The sequence below is a fragment of the Danio rerio genome, chromosome 2, assembly GCF_049306965.1.
Source record: "Danio rerio strain Tuebingen ecotype United States chromosome 2, GRCz12tu, whole genome shotgun sequence".
Classification (NCBI taxonomy): domain Eukaryota; kingdom Metazoa; phylum Chordata; class Actinopteri; order Cypriniformes; family Danionidae; genus Danio; species Danio rerio.
Genome location: NC_133177.1, coordinates 51,433,781 through 51,455,000, shown reverse-complemented (window position 1 = coordinate 51,455,000; position 21,220 = coordinate 51,433,781). Strand labels below are relative to the sequence as shown.

At 37.7% G+C, this 21,220-nt stretch overlaps 1 protein-coding gene and 3 non-coding genes across 11 annotated transcripts in view; 3 read left to right on the top strand and 1 right to left on the bottom strand.

Moving 5' to 3' along the window:
• Positions 1-659: 659 nt before the first annotated feature.
• trnap-agg (transfer RNA proline (anticodon AGG)) lies at positions 660-731 on the top strand. The gene has a single exon. It is a non-coding gene; the product is annotated as a tRNA-Pro (tRNA).
• A 1,983-nt stretch (positions 732-2,714) lies between these two features.
• trnaw-cca (transfer RNA tryptophan (anticodon CCA)) lies at positions 2,715-2,786 on the bottom strand. The gene has a single exon. It is a non-coding gene; the product is annotated as a tRNA-Trp (tRNA).
• Positions 2,787-3,308: 522 nt separating this feature from the next.
• trnai-aau (transfer RNA isoleucine (anticodon AAU)) lies at positions 3,309-3,382 on the top strand. The gene has a single exon. It is a non-coding gene; the product is annotated as a tRNA-Ile (tRNA).
• A 5,088-nt stretch (positions 3,383-8,470) lies between these two features.
• pfkpb (phosphofructokinase, platelet b) overlaps positions 8,471-21,220 on the top strand; it is a 52,083-nt gene continuing 39,333 nt past the window's right edge. For all 8 annotated transcript variants that reach the window (XR_012394271.1, XR_012394261.1, XM_073930215.1 and 5 more), the window contains exons 1-7: positions 8,471-8,660; positions 11,709-11,782; positions 12,005-12,082; positions 14,262-14,451; positions 15,555-15,720; positions 19,623-19,667; positions 19,773-19,881. Coding sequence is in view for 6 of the 8 variants with exons in the window: in XM_073930215.1 (XP_073786316.1) it covers positions 8,576-8,660; positions 11,709-11,782; positions 12,005-12,082; positions 14,262-14,451; positions 15,555-15,720; positions 19,623-19,667; positions 19,773-19,881 (747 nt within the window). In the remaining 2 variants the exon portion in view is untranslated. The remainder of the gene's footprint in view (positions 8,661-11,708; positions 11,783-12,004; positions 12,083-14,261; positions 14,452-15,554; positions 15,721-19,622; positions 19,668-19,772; positions 19,882-21,220) is intronic.

The window sequence follows — 21,220 nt, the reverse complement described above, 5'->3', positions numbered from 1 at the left end:
ATTAAGGCTAGTGGGCTGAAGGTCAATATAGTCGACATGGGTATTTCCTAATTTATTTAAAAATATAAAAAAATAACTAGAAAACATTGCTGTATATTAAGTAATACAGTATATATATATATATATATATATATATATATATATATATATATATATATACACACACACACACACACTCACATTTTAGAATGAACATATCATGTATAACAGAATGGGTTACACTAGATTTTGCCTTGATTTGCTCACCAATGTCTTTGGTGTCATTGGTGTCACCAATGTCAACATTTAATTGAAACATTTGATTTCAGTTTGCTTTTTTGTAGCTCAGCAATAAAACAAACAGCCAAAAAAAAATGTTCGGTCAGATGGGATGGTGGGCCAAACGAAAGGTGATGGGCCAACTTTGGCCTGCAGGCGGTACTTCAGGCATCTTTGGTCTAAATCAAACTTCAATCAGATTTCAAACTGAGTAAAAACTCATTTTACTTGACGATTTAATAAAATCTGTTTAACTCCTTGGTATTTTTGTAAAGTTAAAACAAACGCTAATTTGTAGTTAGACATTAGCTTCTAGCGGTGAGTATTTTGGCCTTTACTGAGTGCTAGATAATTATGATATGTAAACAACTTATTCAGATGTTCAAGCATATCCATACATCGGCTCGTTGGTCTAGGGGTATGATTCTCGCTTAGGGTGCGAGAGGTCCCGGGTTCAAATCCCGGACGAGCCCACCTTTTTCCTTTTACCCCATCCTATCTCATCTTTTCCATTAGATACTTAGTGTTTTCTCAATTTCCACATTTCCATAGAAATTCATTTTTAAAACACTGACGCTCCTTCAGCTTTCGACTGAAGCGTCAATCTCTTTGCTAAAGCTAAAAGAAGAAGCTTTGCTAGAGCTGACAGCGCCTCTTAGTGGTGACAAAACGGTTTAGTAACGTAATCAACTTAACAAAACCAATACTTCCTCAAATATACTGACATATAATGTAGTTTTTTTATATATTAATCAAGTTAATGGTGACCGCTTCATCCCAGTTCTGTGTATTAGTTTTTAGTCTATATGGTATGAGTGCTAAACAATAATAAATATATTAAATCGGCAAAATTATTAGTTCATTAGGTTAATGGAGTGTGAGTGACCCCAGGTGTCATGTTAGCTTCGTTTACCTTTTAACGGTCTTCTGCGTTTTGAATTATGGGTTACACTTCCGGTTTGGGGAATTTCACAAAATAATTTTCTCTAATGCGCAAGGACTTGCTATTTATGTTCTGCCAAAAGTAAAGGTCAATTCTAATAAATGTTTTATTTTAATACTGGGTAGTTGAACGGAGACGAATGTGTTTAAAATGAAAGTATTTATAAACCCCATGTTTGTTTACAGTTTTAAAGTTTCTTACATAATTGGCTCAGAGCATCATGAGGCGCAGGACAGGACCATTTCCAGGTTCAGAGGTGATGTTTTTTTTTATTAAATGTACTGTTTCCAGTGTGGTGTTGGTTGTTAATTGCTTTATAATGACTTTGGCAAACTAGCAGTGAATCTGTTTGTACAGTGCATGCGGAAAGTATTCATACGCTTCACTTTTTCCACATTTTTTATGTTACAGCCTTATTCCAAAATGGATTAAATTAATTTATTTCCTTAAATTTTTTTTACACAATACCCTATAATGACAATGTGAAGAAAGATTTTTTGAAGTTGTTGCAAATTTATTGAAAATAACAAACCTAAAAAATCACCTGTACATCAGTATTCACAGCCTTTGCTGTGAAGCTCTAAACTGAGCTCAGGTCCATTCTGTTTCCACTGATCATTCTTGAGATGTTTCAGCATCTTAATTGGAGTTCCCCTGTGGTAAATTCAGTTGATTGGTCATGACATGAAAAGGCATACACCTGTCTATATAAGGTCCAGGGTTGACAGTGCATGTTAAAGCACAAACCAAGCATGAAGACAATGGAATTGTCTTTTGTCAGGTTCCCTTCCAACCTGATAGAGTTTGAGAGGTACTGCAAAGAGGAATGGGCAAAACTTCCAAGCTTGAGGCATCGTATTCAAGAAGACTTGAGCTTGTAATTGCTGCCAAAGGTGCATCAATAAAGTATTGAGCAAAGGCTGTCAATACTTCTGTACATGTGATTTTTCAGGTTTCTTATTTTTAATAAATTTGAAACAATTTCAAAAACTCTTTTTCACATTGTCATTATGGGGTGTTGTGTGTAGAATTTTGAGGAAATCAATTAATTTAATCCATTTTGAAAAAGGCTGTAACATACAAAAATGTGGAAAAAGTAAAGCATTATGAATAATTCTGGATGCTTTGTAAACTAAACACCCCGGACAGCAAAATACACTCGGGCCAGTTTTCAACGTACGTTTTCTCTTGCTGAAGGAGCGCCAGAAGCTGTGTGTGAGAAAAAAAATACATTTAAAGTGTGAGGTCTAATCAGTTTTAGAGTACTATGTTATGTGTAAATGAACAGCATGAGAGCAATTGCAATTTATTGTCACGGTGGGGAATTAATTTTTTAGATAATAAATTATTTGTGAATCGTTTAATAAACTTTAAATATACATAGGCTTTAATATTAGAGCAAAATTATTTTCTGAATTTATTATTTATTTATTTATATTGCAGATATTGTTCCTAAAAATTGCGCTCTTGTTTGCTGATAAAAGAACAACAGCAATGTAGATTTAAAAACAATTGACCCCGACGTGATTTGAACACGCAACCTTCTGATCTGGAGTCAGACGCGCTACCGTTGCGCCACGAGGTCAGTCATATTGTAAGGAATGACACTGGGATATGTATTTCTGTATATTACAGCAGGTCTTTTAGTTTCGGTGTTCAATTCCACTTGTTAAAATAAATCCAGAAAAGACACGATGATTTGCATTTCACATCAAACCAAGGTGCTAGCTCGAACCGCAAAATGTCATCGTTAAAGGTGTATTTCATCCCAAAATGAAAATTTACTCGATTTTACCTGTTACCCTCAAATTTTTACAGACCTTTATCAGTTCCTGCTGGTGAACTCAGATATATTTTCTATTAAATATTAAAGCGATATAGTTTGGAAAAATGCTAAAAACATTTTACGACCTTCATTGTAGGAAAAATAAATACTATGGAAGTTAATGGTTACAGATTTTAACTTTCTACTAAGCATCCTCTTTTGTGTTCACGAGACGAAATTCAAAAAGGTTTGAAACAAGTAAAGCGTGAATAAACAATTATAGGAGGTGAATTTTGGGATGAACTGTCCCTTTAATAAGTCTCTACACATACGGGACATTGTGGCCGGTTAGCTCAGTTGGTTAGAGCGTGGTGCTAATAACGCCAAGGTCGCGGGTTCGATCCCCGTACTGGCCAAGATGTTTTAAAAAAAATTGATAATTAATCTTTTGCAAGCAGTTTTTTTTGCTAATAACAAAATTACTAACGTCATACATTTTGCCCACACAACATTTTGAACAGTTTTTCTGCACAAAATTGCTGTAACAATGTAAAATAGAACATGGAAAGAAAGGTTCTGCTTGAAACATTTGTTTTTTTTATGTCTGATAATGGATGGGGTGAAATATTTGACCTGTGCGTGAAGCATTTTAAAACAACTCCAAGGCATAAAAAAGTCATGGCCCAGTTGAGAAAGCGGTGCATTACAGCCATAAATGGTCATCTAGTGAAGGAGACCAGAGGCCACTTTCTGCATCAAATACCAGCTAGCAAATGTCTCAAATGGGTTTTATTACATTCTCAGACCTTTATTTGGGGTAGAAATATAAATAATATGTTAATTAACTTTTAATAATTGTTTAATTGTGAATAAATCTAATGAAAACATGAATAACTCACTCATTAAACCCACATAAACAACAATAGTAGTTTAGATCGAAATAGTAATGTGGGAGAAAGCCAAGATTGAATTGATTAATTACAGTCTGTTAGTTCAACTTTTGTTTTTTTGTGATAAATAACAATACCTGTCCCCAAAATTCTGAAGGATATGTACAGTTTTAGACATGATGATGCAAAATTTACAGATTATGCTAATATTTTAAGCAGCTAGTTACATCTACCAAGTTTGTGAATTGTGTATGATGGTTTTAAAGAGGCTAAAGTTATTATTGAATAATGATAAATAAAATCTGATGATTATACACTGTAAAAAAATGCATGGATTGAGCACAAAAAAACTCAAGAATTGTGTTGTTTCAGCTCATTTTCAATAAGTAGTCTAAACAAACAGCAAATGTTTTAGTTTTTTTAATATATGTGAGAAGTTGTCAGACCATTTGCAATACTTACCGCTGTCCTGGCCTACAGCGACTGTCACACACATCATGTAGCACTTGCTCTCTTTATCTCAGTGCATTGTGTGCTGCTCAGGCCTGTGTTTTAGATAGACGTCCCGCCCTTAGGCAGAGGTAGGGCAGATAAGGATAAAACACAGACACACTCTCACCCCTAATGCTCAATTCTCTTGTATGAAGATTTGCTTTATGACTAGACCGACTAATAGACTGGGACAGAGGGCTCAGACTGCCGGGGCCACTAAAAGAGCATCAGGTCGTGGGTCCTGAGACTGTCAAAGGACGCTGAATACCAGGATTCTTGCACGCATGCAGTTCAAGGTCACTGAGGCCCCTAGATTCTAATATTAGGCATGCGATGTTAATCAAAATATGCTTATTGTTTTTTTTTAAAGAAGGACGGTGGTTTTCAATCCTGGTCTTTAAGACCTTCCCGCTCTGCACATTTTGAATGTTTCTCTTACTGCTTCATATTTTGTTTAAACTGACCAAAAGTGCCTTGCGAAGTGGACCCAAAAATTTTAATTGGCTCATTATTTACTCATTCTCAAATATCTTTTTTAGTCTTCTGTTAAACACAAAAGAAGGTTTTTTTAAAGAAAGTTGGAATCCTGTAACCATTCACTGACATCCACAGATAGAAAAAGAAGTACTACGCAAATGAAGGGTATTAGGTTTTCAACATTCTACAAAATATCTTCTTTTGTGTTCAGAGGAACATAGAAGAACGAAATTCAAACCGGTTTGGAACAAGTGGGGGATGAGTAATAGATCACAGAATTTTCTTTTTTGGGTGAACTCGCTCACTGAGCTCACCGAAAGAATGACAATAAACATAATAATAATCAGGCGCCATGGTGGCTCAGTGGTTACTTTTTGAAGTGATCTAAAGTTGGTGCGTTTTGGATATTAAAAAGGAAGTGTGTTCTATATTTTAGGGGCTTTGAATGAACAAGAGACACTAGTGATGTGATTTAATGCCACAACATACACTCACCGGCCACTTTATTAGGTACACCTTAGGCTGTGGCGTTGACATGATTCTCAATTTGTACTAATGCACCCAAAGTGTGCCGAGAAAATATCCCCAACACCATTACACCACCACCATCAGAATCATTGATACAAGGAGGGATCGATCCATGCTGTTGACGCCAAATTCTGAACCTATCATCCGAATGTCGCAGCCGAAATGGAGACTCATCAGACCTGGCAACGTTTTTTCAATCTTATATCACGATTTGTAGCCGCAGTTTCCTGTTCTTAGCTGATAGGAGTGTCACTCAGTGTGGTCGGCTGCTGCTGTAGCCCATCTGCCTCAATGTTGGACGTGTTGTGAGTGACGCTCTTCTGTATACCTCGGTTATAACATGTGCTTATTTGAGTTACTGTTGCCTTTGTTTCAGCTGAAAACAGGCTGGCCATTCTCCTCTGACCTCTTGCACCCACAGAACTGCCTCTCACTGGATATGTTCTCTTTTCCAGACCATTCTCTGTAGACCCTAGAGATGGTTGTGCGTGAAAATCTCAGTAGATCAGCAGTTTCTGAAATACTCAGACCAGCCCGTCTGGCACCAACAACCATGAGACATTCAAAGTCACTTAAATCACCTTTATTCTCTATTCTGATGCTCGGTTTGAACTGCAGCAGATCGTCTTGACCATGTCTACATGCCTAAATGCATTGAGTTGCTTCAAAGTGATTGGCTGATAGGAAATTTGCGCTTAACAAGCAGTTGGACAGGTGTACCTAATAAAGTGGCCGGTGAATGTACTTGTTGTGAGTGTGTCTGCGTGTGATAGGTCACTAGTGTTTCTGAATGTTGAATATAGGTTTTTAAGGAAAGAATTCAGTCATCATTTACTCATCTTCCACTTGTTCCAATCCACTTTGAGTTTCTTCTTTCTACAGCTTCTTTACATACAGTTTGTAGACCTTTTATTGTCATTTAAACTCATTCTGCATTGCACTGATGTACAGTTAAATTCATAAAGCTACTAAATAAGTTTATTTGATTTTGATATCCTTATAAACAGTACAATAATAATTTAAATGATCAGTATTTATTTTTAGTTTTTATGTCTGAATGAAACTGTGACTGTAAAGTTACACGCTTCCAACATTTGATTAAATGGTTGTAAAAGTTGAGTAATAAAATAGTTGCTTAACCTGTTTCCTGAAGAACCACATGTTGTAATGTCACTGTTGTGCAACCTTCTTTAAATGCAACAGACTATATTCATTCATTCATTCATTTTCTTGTCGGCTTAGTCCCTTTAATAATCTGGGGTCGCCACAGCGGAATGAACCGCTAACTTATCCAGCACATTTTTACACCGCGGATACCCTTGCAGCCGCAACCCATCTCTGGGAAACAGATTTAAAAAATGGTCCGGCCCTTCTGGCATTTGCCAGAATTGCCAGATGGCTAATCCCCCCCTGGTTGGCGGGTCAATCTGTGCTTTAAAAACAATCGGTGCAACAAAAACACTATTGGTTGGGTTTAGGGAAGGAGGAGGGTTGGTCAGTCGATTAGTCAGTCAAGCCTCCTTTCCACTGCACACGACTAACGACAAGCGACAGACCGGAAGTCATTAATTTCCAATGGAGAGCAGTCCGGGAGCTGCGTAGAGTTCTGATCATCTCCATATGCAGATATAAATATGATGAAATATTTGAACTCCTGCGACTAGAACATATACGACCGACCGGATGTGATGTACTTTAGTGTTGTACAAGCAGTTCTGTGCGCACGAGATGAGAAATAGAGTTTATTTGGTTATTTTTTGAATTATAAAAAGTCTATAAATATAACAAAAAAAACATTTCTGTTCATAAATGTAAGTAAGAAAGTAATAAGAATATATATTTTAATGTTGTTTCCACATTCCCTCCAATATTTTAGCGGTCTATGAGTTTCTACTATTCATTCATTCATTAAACCATGTAAACGCAAAGAGAATAATGGCTCTTGCTTTTGCACTCCTTTATTTCAGACACTGACAATCAGCTTCTCTCCCATGGTGCACGACAACACTGAATATACTGTGCGACTGCCGCAAGGGGGCGTATTCCACATCTGTCCAAATGTTGTGTGCAGTGGTAAGGCGGCTTCAGTCAGTCAGTCAGTTAACAGCGGCCTCTGGTGGATTTACGCAAGAAGAGCAGACGCGAATGGCACTCGCAAGAGAAATTTGAGGTCTCAAAAAGCCTACACAGCGGCCTCTGGTGAATTTGTGAAAACAAAAACTGCAAAAAAAAAAACTGCAAAAAAACAAAACAAAACAAAAACAAAACCCTGGGATGTATTTGGTGCTCTCTAGAAAAATATATAGCAATATGTTTTCAGAATGAGCCTGGGTTGAGATAGTGGAAAGTTACATCATATTAAGCACCTACCAGAATGCTTAACTGATCCCTATATAAAAATTAGACTAGAAATGTGTTGATACCTGAAAGAAAGAAAGAAAGAAAGTAAGAAAGAAAGAAAGAAAGAAAGAAAGAAAAGAAAGAAAGGTAAAATATTGAGTAATATGTAAATTTTTACAAAGTATGTAACTGTTAGCATGATGTGGTAACTTTTTTTCTTGCCCCAAGTCTTCAAAAACCTGTTTGTCTGTCTCTATCGACAAAGAATTTGTTTCTCACTCTTCCAAAAACACACTGACTGAAATATCAAGCTTGTATACAAGTTCAGTGTGTCAGAGTGTCTTCAAGAGGAATCGCACTGTGTGGTGACACATGCTCACAGCCAACAAAGCTCACCTTTTGTACATAGGATTAAGGTTGCCATGTAGGTTTCGATAGATTGAATTACTAGCCCATTCTGTCTTTGATTTGGTTGACTACAAACAAACTACTTCCTTAATAAATTCCCAACTGGATCTGTTCCAGATGCATCATCCTGTAGCACTGTCATATTCAGAGTGGGCTGGATCTATAGTATGCAAATCATACTATAATCGCTCTAAACTTGATGAAAGCAAAGTAGGACTTCCTTGTCACTTGTTTAATCCCGACATCGCAATGCAATTGGTTTAAATTTGCCCAGATGAGACGTGATCCGCGGCACTATTGCCTGACGCTGCTGTCAATCCAGTGTGGGGCGGAGGACGCGAGCCTACTGGACACAGCACCGGAGACACCGGAGCAGAAGTTGATCGGAGGAGCCTTTTATCCTCTCCAGCTTGCTTTGGATTGCTCTTACTTTACGCAGGCTTTCACACCGCTTGCAGAGTCATCTGTACGAAAATGCCGGACACAAAAAAATACATCGAGAATCTCTCTGGAGCGGGGAAGTGCATCGGCGTCCTGACGAGCGGAGGAGATGCTCAAGGTAAATGATATTTTTTTGTTTTATAAACAACAGCAAAGCGATTATATGAGGTCAAAGCTGTTTGTTTGGCAGATTTACCTGTTGTTGTTACATATCTAAAGCGAAACAAGTGCAACAGTTGATAGAAGGCGAGGCAGTTCCGGGCTTTTTAAACTGAGGCTCAAATTACAGTTTTGTAGCTACTCGGACATACATTTTAGTTACAAAATAAATTATATACGAGGTTTATCAATTCGTTAAACTGACACACCAGTCATTATTGAATGGGTAAGTTTGTTTACAGATAACCGGAGGAAATGAAAGTTCCATCTCTATCGTCATGACAACGCTCGAGCTGACTGCTACTTCCAAAACAAATGTAATTAAATATTTATGCAATTAGCACATGAAGCAGCATTACGCTAAGCCACGCGTTTTATTTTATCTATTAATTTAAACAGAGATCTGAATTATGAATTATGCTATAAAAGAGAGAGTTTTCATTCATTTTCCTCACTTGTCCATCTTTGTACGCATGTCTCTTGATAAGCTTTGCTATGTGTCGTGATGAATGTAGCTATGTCATGCTGAAGAATGCGTGCGCGGGTCTACGTGATTGCAGGCAAGTATTAGAGAGACTTCCATGATGCAGCGATCACGTGGGAAAACCCGACGGCATCCCGAGCTTGAGCGGGTAAAAGCTGCGGGATGATCATTTCCGTTCATTGGCCCGTATGCTCTTTTTGAAGTGCATCTTTCCGCCGGTTGTTTTCCGCTCTGCGTTGCAATTATCTCAAGTTAAAACTGTCAAGTCTGTATCATCATCGTCATTATCATCATAACAGTTTGTTTACTCTTGAATAGGCTACGTGTGAATCTTTCTGAACTAACTAGCCTATCTATAATAAACAATTAACTAGTTAATGTTTTTTGGTTCCAAGAATGTTCCACTTTAGGATCAAGATAACCTCTTGATAACAAGTAGGTTTCAAGACTTTTGTTCTTTTCTCTCGCTTTTTTTAAACCTTTTTATTTGTTGCTGCCTCTGAATGGCATTAAGGCACACTGAAATACCACTGACAGGGGCAGACTTAGTAATTTGGGGGCCCTAAGCAATTTCAGGTATGGGGCCCTTGCATTGAAACTTAAAACATTCTCTTTCTCTCTATTTTTTTCTCTATAGATTCTTAATTTTTTGTAAATAAATGGCATTTTAAAATATATATTTTAAGTGGAACCTTTATCTTTAAAAAAAGGTTTGAAATTACAATTTTTAAGGCGATGTGGTGGAGCAGCAGGTAACAAGATCTCCTCACAGCAAGAAGGTCACTGGTTCGAGCTCCGGCTGGGTCAGTTGGCATTTCTGTGTGGAGTTTGCATGTTCTCCCTGTGTTTGTGTGAGTTTCCTCCAGGTGCTCCGGTTTCCCCCACAGTCCAAAGACATGCGGTACAGGTGAATTGTGTAAGCCAAATTGTCCATAGTGTGTGTGAGTGAGAGTGTATGGATGTTTCCCAGTGATGGGTTGCAGCTGCAAGGGCATCCACTGTGTAAAACATATGCTGGATAAGTTGGCGGTTCATTCTGTTGTGGAAACCCCTGATTAATAAAGGGACTAAGCCGAAAAGAAAATGAATGAATCTCATTGATATCTGTCTAGGGCGACACGGTGGCTCAGTGGTTAGCACTGTTACCTCACAGCAAGAAGGTCATTGGTTCAAATCCCAATTGGACCAGTTGACATTTTTGTGTGGAGTTTGCTTGTTCTCCCCGTGTTGGCGTGGGTTTTCTCTGGGTCCTTCGGTTTCTCCCACAGTCCAAAGACATGCGCTATAGGTGAATTGAATAAACTAAATTGACCATAGTGTATGAGTGTGAATGTGAGAGTGGGTGTTTCCCAGTTCTGGGTTGAGGCTGCAAGGGCATCCGCTGTGTAAAAGTAATGCTGGATAAGTTAGTCACGTTCCTGCTGCTCCAATCACCATTCTCCCTCACCATCTCGTTCCCTCAGCTCTAGTCATCGCTCTCCTGCTCCAGCCACCTCCCACCACACCCGTGCACAATCACCAGAATATTAATGAGACACACCTGCACCAGCAATCACAGTCCCCTATAAAGACTCACCATTTCCAGCTGTTCAGCGGCTGGAATCAAAGTCAGATGGTTTTACCTCACCTTCTTCAGTGCTTGTCTTCATCCGTGGATGTTTCCCTTCTCCCATGGACATTTCTCCTAACCTGTGGATGAGCATTCTGTGATTAAGGGAAGTGACTTTATATTCTGACGGTTGAATGAAGATCCTTGTTTACATCGTGAACTACTCAGAAGACAGCTCACCATCCATGATTATCACTTACCTGCCTCTCCTGTTAAACTATCCACATTGTTTTGAGTACGTTGACGAAAAGAGATAACTATCCTTGTCTTCATCGTGTGACCGTGACAGTTGGTGGTTCATTCCGCTGTGGCGATCCCTGATAAATAAGAGACTAAGCCGAAGGAAAATGAAAGAATGATGAATGATATCTGTCTGTCTGTGATAAACTTATTGTAAGTTTATAACCCAAAACTACAAGATACAAAATGTCAATTCAGCAAAACATGAATGTATTAGGCATGATGTTAGCCAGCAGTTGCATGTTTAAAACCTGTAATAGATTATATTAATTTTCCAGAGTTCTGTTTTCCACATTTTTTTCCCAGAGGGATTTTAAAAAGTATTTTGTAAGGGAGCCTTTTTTTCGTTTTCTTTTTGTGAGATGTGCCTTTGCCCCAGTACAGATGAAAGGTTATAGAAATGCTCCAGGATGACACCATGTCTCTTAGCAACGGTTTCCAGGCAGCAGCTCTGCCATCACTATGGGTTAGGCTGGACATAACCTCAGGGGAGCAGATGCTTGATTCAACTTGTCAGGTCCCAGCATTAATGGGAGCATAGTGAGCAGAGCGTCCACCATTCATTCCTCTATACGTGCCGCACACACGCATGCTAGCGATGTTGACTGTTTAAAATGAATGTGTCCTGCATCACAATTTCTGAATCTCCAGTCTCTCTTTATTTCTCCTTGCAGGTATGAATGCTGCTGTGAGGGCAGTGGTCAGAATGGGAATCTATGTAGGAGCAAAGGTTTATTTTATCCATGAGGTGATTTTTCTTTTACTTCATCATGTTTCTTGAAACCCCTGTATAATCTCTGAAGGATATTGATATCCAATATCAAGCACCATTTATGTTGTTCCCAAAGGGTGCACATTAAAGCTTGTGACAGAAAAAATAGATGCTCATATAACGGTTACCTTGGTAAACACTGCAGGATCAATTAATTAAGTCTTTATATTGGAGTAAGCATCTTTTTTGTCTTGTCAGGGCTACCAGGGCATGGTGGATGGAGGCGATAACATCAAGGAGGCATCATGGGAAAGTGTTTCCAGTATGTTACAAGTGGTAAGCAAAATGTTAACGTTTTAAAGCCTCCTAAGTTTGTAATTTGTAAACTTTGAATTCAGGTTTGCAAATGTGTTTACATTTTTGATGCATGTTTATTATTTTTTAGATCCATGATGTTGTTGATTTATTCCTTATATTTTTTCATCAGAATATTACGCGTGTTTTCAATTTTTATTTATTTATTTATATAGTTTAGGTGGAAATTCAGGCGACACTTACAATGTAAAATAACGCTCCATTAGTTAATAACATGAACAAACAATAAGTAACACAATTGTATGGTATTTATATATGTTAACAAGCACGACTTTGGATTTTAATAATGCATTAGTTAATTTTGAACTATGATAAATAAGTTCTTTACAAGATTATTCATACTTAGTTATCAGTTAATGTTAATAAATACCTTAACTAACATTATGGGGGCCTATCATACACCCTGTACAATAAGGCGCAAGATGTGTTTGGTGTGATTTATTGCAATTTTCAGACTAGCACAACCCTAATCGTCACGTTTTCCGCCACGTTGTGTAAATAACAAATCCATTTGCGTCGTTTTGTGGACTCATGGGTGTTCCGGTTTAGAAAGGAGGTGTGTTAAGGCGCATTGTTGGCACGTTGCTATTTTGAGAAACTAAAATAGACCGTGCCATTGACCAAGTAAAAAGCTGGTCTAAAGTCCATGTTAGTTATGAGCCTATGCAGGATGTACAATGCACAAATATCTTTACATATGAAAAAAATAAGGGACTAAAATGTTACAAAAATTATTATTTTCTACATAAATATAAAAAACATCATGCCTTCTTCATGTTGTTATTTTTTCCAGTTTATTCATGACAATTTGCAGTTGTATAATGTTGTTATTATTTGCAGCATTATTTATTATATGCATATTTATATTTGTTTTAATAAAAACTAGTTTAGGTCTGTCCGCCTGTCAGGTTTGGGAGATATATGCATCCTCATATGGGGCATAAGAATAGGACGCGTGTTTGGATATAACTCAGTTTTTTGACCACACTTCATTATTATTATTCATTTATTAATTTGCTGGAAATTAGAACTGAATTTAGAAATAGTTTGAAACAAATCTTTGCGCTTAAAAAGCTAAATTAAATATCTAGGCTGATGGATTTAGTGGAATGCGTACAACACAGTTTCCTTATCCACAAAACTAAAGGAGTAAAGTAAAGAGTAAAAGTAAAAAGAAAGTAAAGAGGCTGAATGTAGGAGGCTCGCTATTTATCCTCACGCTGCAGATGGTCTGTTTAACTGTTTTCTCTTAGTGAAGCGTTCAGTTTTTCCTCTTACAAAGTCCGCCATGTAAATAGCAAATGCACCATGACACCTACGCAACTGACTCTTAAAGGGAATGGGAAATAAGACTCTGATTGGCTTAATGCACATTTTGTTCAAAACACACCCATAACTCATAAAGAGTATAGGCACAGCCCTGTTAGACCATGCGCCAGGCTGCAGAGCGTATTTTTCCATCCGCTTTAGACTTTGCGCCTAGATCATTAAATTAGAGCTCTATGTAATGGACAATTATTTTAAAGTGTTATCAAAAAGTTATCCGATAATTCAGGCTCGATGCATTCAACACTATTTATTGTTTTCCTAATGTTAGTGGTGGAAAGAGTGTCTAAAAATCATACTCAAGTAAAAAGACTAGTACTTGTCCAAAAATGTAGTGAAGTAGAGTAAAAGTATCTGTTGTAAACATTACTCAAATTATGAGTACAAAGTAGCTCTGTTAAAGGGACACAAGACTATTGGGTAGTGAGTTTTACACTGTGAAAGGCTGATGCGTTTACATGCAATTTGTCCAAGGATGTGTTAACGTAACATTCTGTAGTGCATTTAGATATTGTTTAAGGCCAATTCAGTCATCACACAGTAAACATCCGTCATCTTCTCATCAGTGACATGAGGTCTAAACAGTCTTTCGGTCATCATGTGTAAAGATTTTAGACACTTTCTTGGACGCTTTCAGTGTTTCCGGATGGTTTGCTGCCTTTATAAAGCGCCCTTTTCTTGAGGTAGTTCAGTATGATGCGATTTACTTTCTATGCAATTTAATTGGACGAGAATCACAGGACTGACTTTTGCTACTCATTTACAGTCATTTTGTTACTTTACACCACTACTTAATGTTACCGTATGTATGCAGGGTGGCACAGTGATCGGCAGTGCACGATGTAAGGATTTCCGCACACACGAGGGGCGTTTGCATGCCGCCCTAAACCTGGTTCAACGTGGTATCACCAACCTGTGTGTGATTGGTGGAGACGGCAGTTTGACCGGTGCTAATCTCTTCAGGGAGGAGTGGAGCGGACTGCTGGATGAGCTTGTCCAATCAGGTATCAGAGTGGGAGGGGCTTTTCCATGTGTTTATGATGCTTTGCATGTATTATAGGATTCATTTCTGCTGTAAGTCATCTATGTCAGTTCCTGGAGGGCCGCAGCTCTGCACAGTTTAGCTCCGAGCTTAATTAAACACACCTGATCAAACTAATTGAGTCCTTTAGGCTTGTTTGAAACCTACAGGTAAGTGTGTTGAAGCAGGGTTGGAACTAAACTGTGCAAGTCTGCGGATCAGTTTGACACCCCTAGTCTTGGAAATGCTTTTTAAAAACGTGCTATCGAAATTCTCCGCACAGGTCATCCATCGAATATTAAAAGGCGAGTTATTAGAATGAAGAAAATGGAGAAATGTCACATACTTTCTGTGTGAAGTATTGTTGTGAGATATTATTGCAAATGTCACATCCATAAAGCTGAAATTGCTCTAATGTCACGTTAAAACACTAAGTGTAATGTCATTTTATGAAGGGCAAAGTCAGGGTGTCTGCTGGGTCCTAAAAAGTCTCAAAATGTCCCAAATTTCAGGAACTAAATTTACTGAAATATTATGTCTTATATCATTTTAAACAGGTCTTAATTTTACTTTATCCAAGTAAAGCTACACAACTGGGTTGACATCCATTCAGTGACCAACAGTGCATCTCAATAAAACCCTATTTTTTATATTTAAGGTTTTTTTTATGCAAAGAGATACAATTCACAACAGCTGTTAGACATTTTTACAGCAAATTCCCGAAATTAAGTTCTCTTTAAGTTAAAAACAATTACACAATTCCTTAATGATAATACTGGGCGATTTGAAAAAGATCCTTCATCTTTAACCCTTTAGAAGTCTTAATGTCCTTAAAAGTCTTAAATTTGACATGTTGAAACCTGCAGAAACCCTGAAAGTTCATCAGCTCATATCCCATTCAGTTTTACGCACGTGTTTATGGATTATGTATGCAACCTTTTTTTCTTTAAATTATTTGTTTCAGTTCTTTTAAATATCATTTCCCCAAACCAGAAGTGCAACCCATAGTTTGAAATGCAGTCATCAAATGTGGAAAAAGGTGGATAGAGTAGGTTAAGATTTTTAATAATGTTTTTTTATTTTCAGGTCAGATCAGCGAGGATGCTGCCCAAACTCATTCTGCTCTGCATATCGTCGGGATGGTGGGCTCTATAGATAATGATTTCTGTGGGACAGATATGACCATTGGCACTGACTCAGCACTGCACAGGATCATAGAGGTGGTGGACGCTATTATGACCACAGCGCAGAGGTATATTTTAACAAACAAATACTAAACTCTACACAGTGCAAAACTTTTCCAATATTTTGCAAAGAACTGAGCTTATTTTTCTGTACCATCAACTAGAGCATGGATTCATTTTCCATGAATAGATTATAAGTTGGAATGAAATTTAAGTTGTTTTGTTAATGGGTCAAAGGGTCAAAGATAAAATATGGATTCACAGCTATGGACTAAATGAGTATTTTTATTAATTAACTTTTTACTCAAACCCCTGGTCTAATGGAACCAGTACTAACTCAAAAGTTGTAAATTAAGTAGCCTTAATAAAGCCTTAGTATGACTTTCCGTGTTTTTTTCTTTAGCACTCTTCGAATGTTATCACTTGATCAAGTGGGCATTATCAGTGGTTATCAGCTGATAGATATGGGTCAGTAGGGGCTTTTTGCACCTACTGGTAAGCTCAGAAGGCTATTAATATTCATTCACATGGTTAATCAGCTATGCTTTTAGATAAGACTTTTTTACATTACTGTGGCGGTTGGGTTTAGGGTTGGGGTGAGGATAGACGTTAATAAAATACAATAAATGGTAAATGTAATAAATAATATAAATAATTCTCTTGGTTAATCAGCTACACTAATAGAGATACTCCAGATCGGTTTTTGCATTACTTTGACGGCTTGGTTTAGGGTTGGGGTAGGAGTAGATGTTACTGAAAGACAATTAATGGCAAATTAAATAAATAAGAGCGTCATGGTGGCGCAGTGGGTAGCACATTCACCTCACAGCAGAAAGGTCGCTGGTTTAAGCCTCGGCTGGGTCAGTTGGCATTTCTGTGTGGAGATGCATGTTCTCCCTGTGTTGGTGTGGGTTTCCTCCAGGTGCTCCGGTTTCCCCCAAAGACATGCGCTATTGGTAAAGTGGGTAAGCTAAAGTGGCCATAGTGTATGTATGTGATGTGAATGCAAGAGTGTATGGGTGTTTCCCAGTGTGGGGTTGCGGGTGAAAGGGCATCCGGTGCATAAAACATATGCTGATAAGTTGGCGGTTCATTCCGCTGTGGAGACCCCAGATTAATAAAGGGACTAAGCCGATAAGAAAATGAATGAATTTAATAAATAATATAAGCAATTCTCATGGTTAATCAGCTATACTAATAGAGAAGACTCCAGATTCAGATCTGTTTTACATTACTGTGACGGTTGGGTTTAGGGTTGGGGTAGACGTTAATAAAATACAATTAAAGGGAAATTTAATAAATAATATAAATAATTCTTGTTATCTTCCGGCCGCAGCCGTATGTGACCTATAGTTGATTAACCATTTGGATGAATGATAACAGCCTTCTAAGCCTACCTATAGGAACAGAAGGCCCCTACCTGGCCAATATCTATTAGCTGATAACCACTGATAACGCCCATTCAGTTGAGTGATAACATTCGCATCCGCTGTTTTTTTGACTGTCATATCAAAATATTTTTAACAAATGTAAAAAGATTTAAAACAAATGCCTTTTATGTTTTTTTAAGTTGTCATTATGGTTTATTATTTGTAGAATTATAAGGAAAAATAACGCATTTAATCCATTTTGCAATTAAGCATTTCATATTTAATATGGTTTATATTAGGGCTGCTCAATATATCATTTCAGCATCGATATTGTAATGTGTGTGTCTACAATAGTCACATCGCAGGATATGCAATGTTGAGCTGGGATTATAGTTGATCAGCACAAAAGTTGAGAATACATGAGAATTGTGGAGCCATTGCAAAGTATAACCATGACAGACTAAAAGCTTATGATTTGCATGTGTTTTAAAAGCATTTCAAGAGAGTTTAAAACATTTGGGCACAAAAAAAGTACAATTTCTGTACCTGAATACTGTTTGACCTTCTGGAAAACCATAAAGCACTGTTTGTTTACATTTACATTTAGTCATTTAGCAGACGCTTTTATCCAAAGCGACTTACAAATGAGGACAAGGAAGCAATTTACACAACTATAAGAGCAACAATGAATAAGTGCTGTAGACAAGTTTCAGGTGTGTAAAGTCTAAGAAGGAAAGCATTAGTAATGTGAGAATTATTATTATTTTTTTGAGTACAATTAGTGGTATAGCTAGAGAGGCAATTACAGATTAGGAAGTGAAGTGGAGACTAAATAGTTGAGTTTTTAGTCGTTTCTTGAAGACAGCAAGTGACTAAAGAAGAGTTTGGTATGTTATGAGCTGTTCAGGATTTTTCGTTTTTTGCCAAATTCTCTCTGCAGCCCGAAGTTTTGAGCGATGCTCACAGAGAACATCCGAGACCCAGGGTGCAGGTGGACTGGCACGAGCTGGCCTGGATGTAAGAGAACATAGTCTGTCTAGACATGATGCTAGTGTGGAGCAGAGTGTATCAGTGGCACTGTTCGGATCAAGTGCAGAGAGTTTTCAAGATGAAGGAAGAGAGTCTGAAACAATAGTGGATAGTCTATTGGGTGAAAGAGAGCGTAGGTTTCTGCGAAAGGCAACCAGTGTTGGAGTGTGTGGCGGCTCAGGAGTAATGTGGATGTTGAGAGACAGAAGGAAATGATCCGATATTTGTAGTGGAGTTACTAGTGTTTGATCAGCGAAGCAATGTCCTATGTAAATAAGGTCTAGCTGATTACCTGATTTGTGAGTAGAAGAAGTAGGTGCTCTTTTGAGGTCAAAAGAGGCAAGCAGAGTCTGGAAGTCAGCAGTTTGAGGTCTTTCAATGTGAATGTTGAACTCACCTAGCCAGGCCTGGATTGGCTAATCGGGAGGACCGGGAGAATTCCCGGTGGGCCGGTCCGTTTTTTGGCCGCGAGGGCCGGTGTCCCTAGTTCCAGAATCGGTTGCTCTCAGCAGTCACACTTTTTAAAAATAATTTATTTATTTAATTGACCACAGCCTTCTTATTCATTATTTTACCGCAGCTCTGCTCTTTTTATCTATTTTCTCGTAGCCTCGTGAGCAGGATGCAGATTAATGATGATATAACTAGATAAGTTGCCATTAAACGTACAGCTGTTGTGGTACAGTGGTTAGTACGTTAGATTGTGACGCGGCCAACCTGGGTTCGGCCCTTGTCTGAGTAACAATTGTTTTTTTTTTTTTTTTTTTTTATTGTTAAGACATAATACTGTAAGGGTTGTTGAACATTTGAAGTTCTAAAAGTGCAGTTTTCTCAAAAAAATACATGATAGTGTAATTAGAAACTGAATTGGAAATAACCTTATTTTAATATAGTCAGTGGTGAACTGAGGTGGGCTGGTCTAAGGCTTGAAACTCCAAGGCTGAAAAAGAGTCCCACTCCGGCCCTGCACCAAGCACCAACAAGGGAGTGTCATAATCAGAAAAAGATGAGAGAAGAACATCCAATTCATCTAAGAAGTGACCTAATGAACCCGGTGGGCGGTAGATGACAACCACATTTATGTAGAAGGGGTGGATAATGGAGACTGCATGGAATTCAAAGGAGCTAATTGTTGGCAGGGAGGGTCTCTGAGTGAATTTCCATTCTTTAGAAATCAGTAGTCCAGTCCCACCCTCTCTCCCAGTCTGATGAGGAGTGTGGGAAAAAGAGAAATTAGCAGACTTTCTGTTTATTTTCTCTTTAAAAATCAAACCAATCAATCTAAAATAAGGATTTCTTTCCAAATAGAGCTATTCAAGAGCTATCTGGTGATATTGTATCCATATCACAATTTACATTGCAGAGAAACAAATTATCTCAATGTCAGATTTTTCCAATAATATGCAGCCCTTTATATGTAAAATCTCTTATCTATACCGAACATAAATCAGACACCAAAACAAGATGACTTTGACTTTGACCCATATGCATATCACATCTATTATACATTCATTTTACACACCTATCAGCTAATAGAAATAAAGCGCTTATTCATTTTGTTCATCTTTTAGCCATCAGAGGACCTTTGTGCTGGAGGTTATGGGGAGACATTGTGGGTAAGATCCTCCATAAGAAAGCATGCATTTGCATAATATTTGAAAACCCACAATAAAGTGTGTGTGTGTGTGCGCGTGTGTGTGCGTGTGTGTATGTGTGTGTAGGTATCTAGCATTAGTCAGTGCTCTTGCGTGTGGTGCTGACTGGGTGCTGATTCCAGAACGGCCTCCTAAAGACGGCTGGGAGGAACAGATGTGTCAGAAACTATCAGAGGTAAAACACTCATACACACACTCACACACTCACACAGGCCTGAAGCCAACAACAGTGACACGACTAACCCAGTTACATCATTCAGTATATGAGTCCAGTTGTTTTGGAAGTGCTGTAGTAGGTTATAGTCTAGTTGAGATGTAATTAAAATTCTCATCACTGTTTCAAGTGTTGCGTTACTTTCTGCATGGAGATTTGTCACTTTTTTGCATGCACTGAATGTTAAAGGTTTATTAATTTAGACTGGGGGTTATTTAAAGTGACAAGTGAGAGTCATGACATGCATCTATGCTATCAGAGCTGAGAATGCTTGCAGAAGTTTCCAGTGTAATCTAATCAGCAAACACACACACACATGTATATATCAAAGTTTTTGCGTTCCATATAGCAAACAGGATGTGTTACATTTGTTTTTTTAAATAAAAAGTCCTAAAATGTAAACAACTTATAAAAAAAACATCCCATAATGTAAATAAATTGTCATGTAATAAGAATAGGTCAATAACTACTGTAAATTTCAACAAAAATGTCAGAAAGAACCTTATAATTCTAAGTTGACGATGTACATTTGAAACCAGAAGTTTACATACACTGTATAAAAAGGCACATAACCATTTAAAAAAAAGTCAGATGTTAATGTGATTAAACTTTTTCTCTTTTAGGTAGGTTAAAATGATCAAATTCGATTATATTGTGCTTAATAGCAGAATAATGTGATTTTTTAAAAAGAAATTATGACCATTCTTGAAAGTAAAGTTTACATACAGTTAGATTATTATGCCTCTGAAAAGCTCAGATGATGGTGTCAAGGTTTTGGAAGTTTCTGATTGGCTAATTGACAACATTTAAGTTAATGGGAGGCACAACTGTAGAATAGTATTTAAGGGAAAGCTCAAACACGCTGCTTCCTTGTGTGACAACATGGAAAAATCAACAAGCCAGACTCAACAAAAAAAGCCAGATTTCAATTCGCTAAATTACACTGGAAAAAAGAATAATTTTGGAGACATGTCCTGTGGTCTGATGGAACTAAGATTGAACTGTTTAGCCATAATGAACAGTGTTACATTTGGAAGACAAAGGGGAAAGCTTACAAGCCTAGAAACACCATCCCAACTGTGTAGTATGGGGGCGGCAGCATCATTCCACTTCACAGCATAGATGGCATCATGAAGAAAGAACATTATGTAGAAATACTGAAGCAAAATCTCAAGACATTAAAAATTAAAACTTGGCCTCAAATGGGTCTTCCAAACAGACCATGACCCCAAGCATACTGCTAAATTAGTTAAAATGTGCCTTAAGGACAAAAGAGTGAATGTTTTGGAGTGGCCATCAC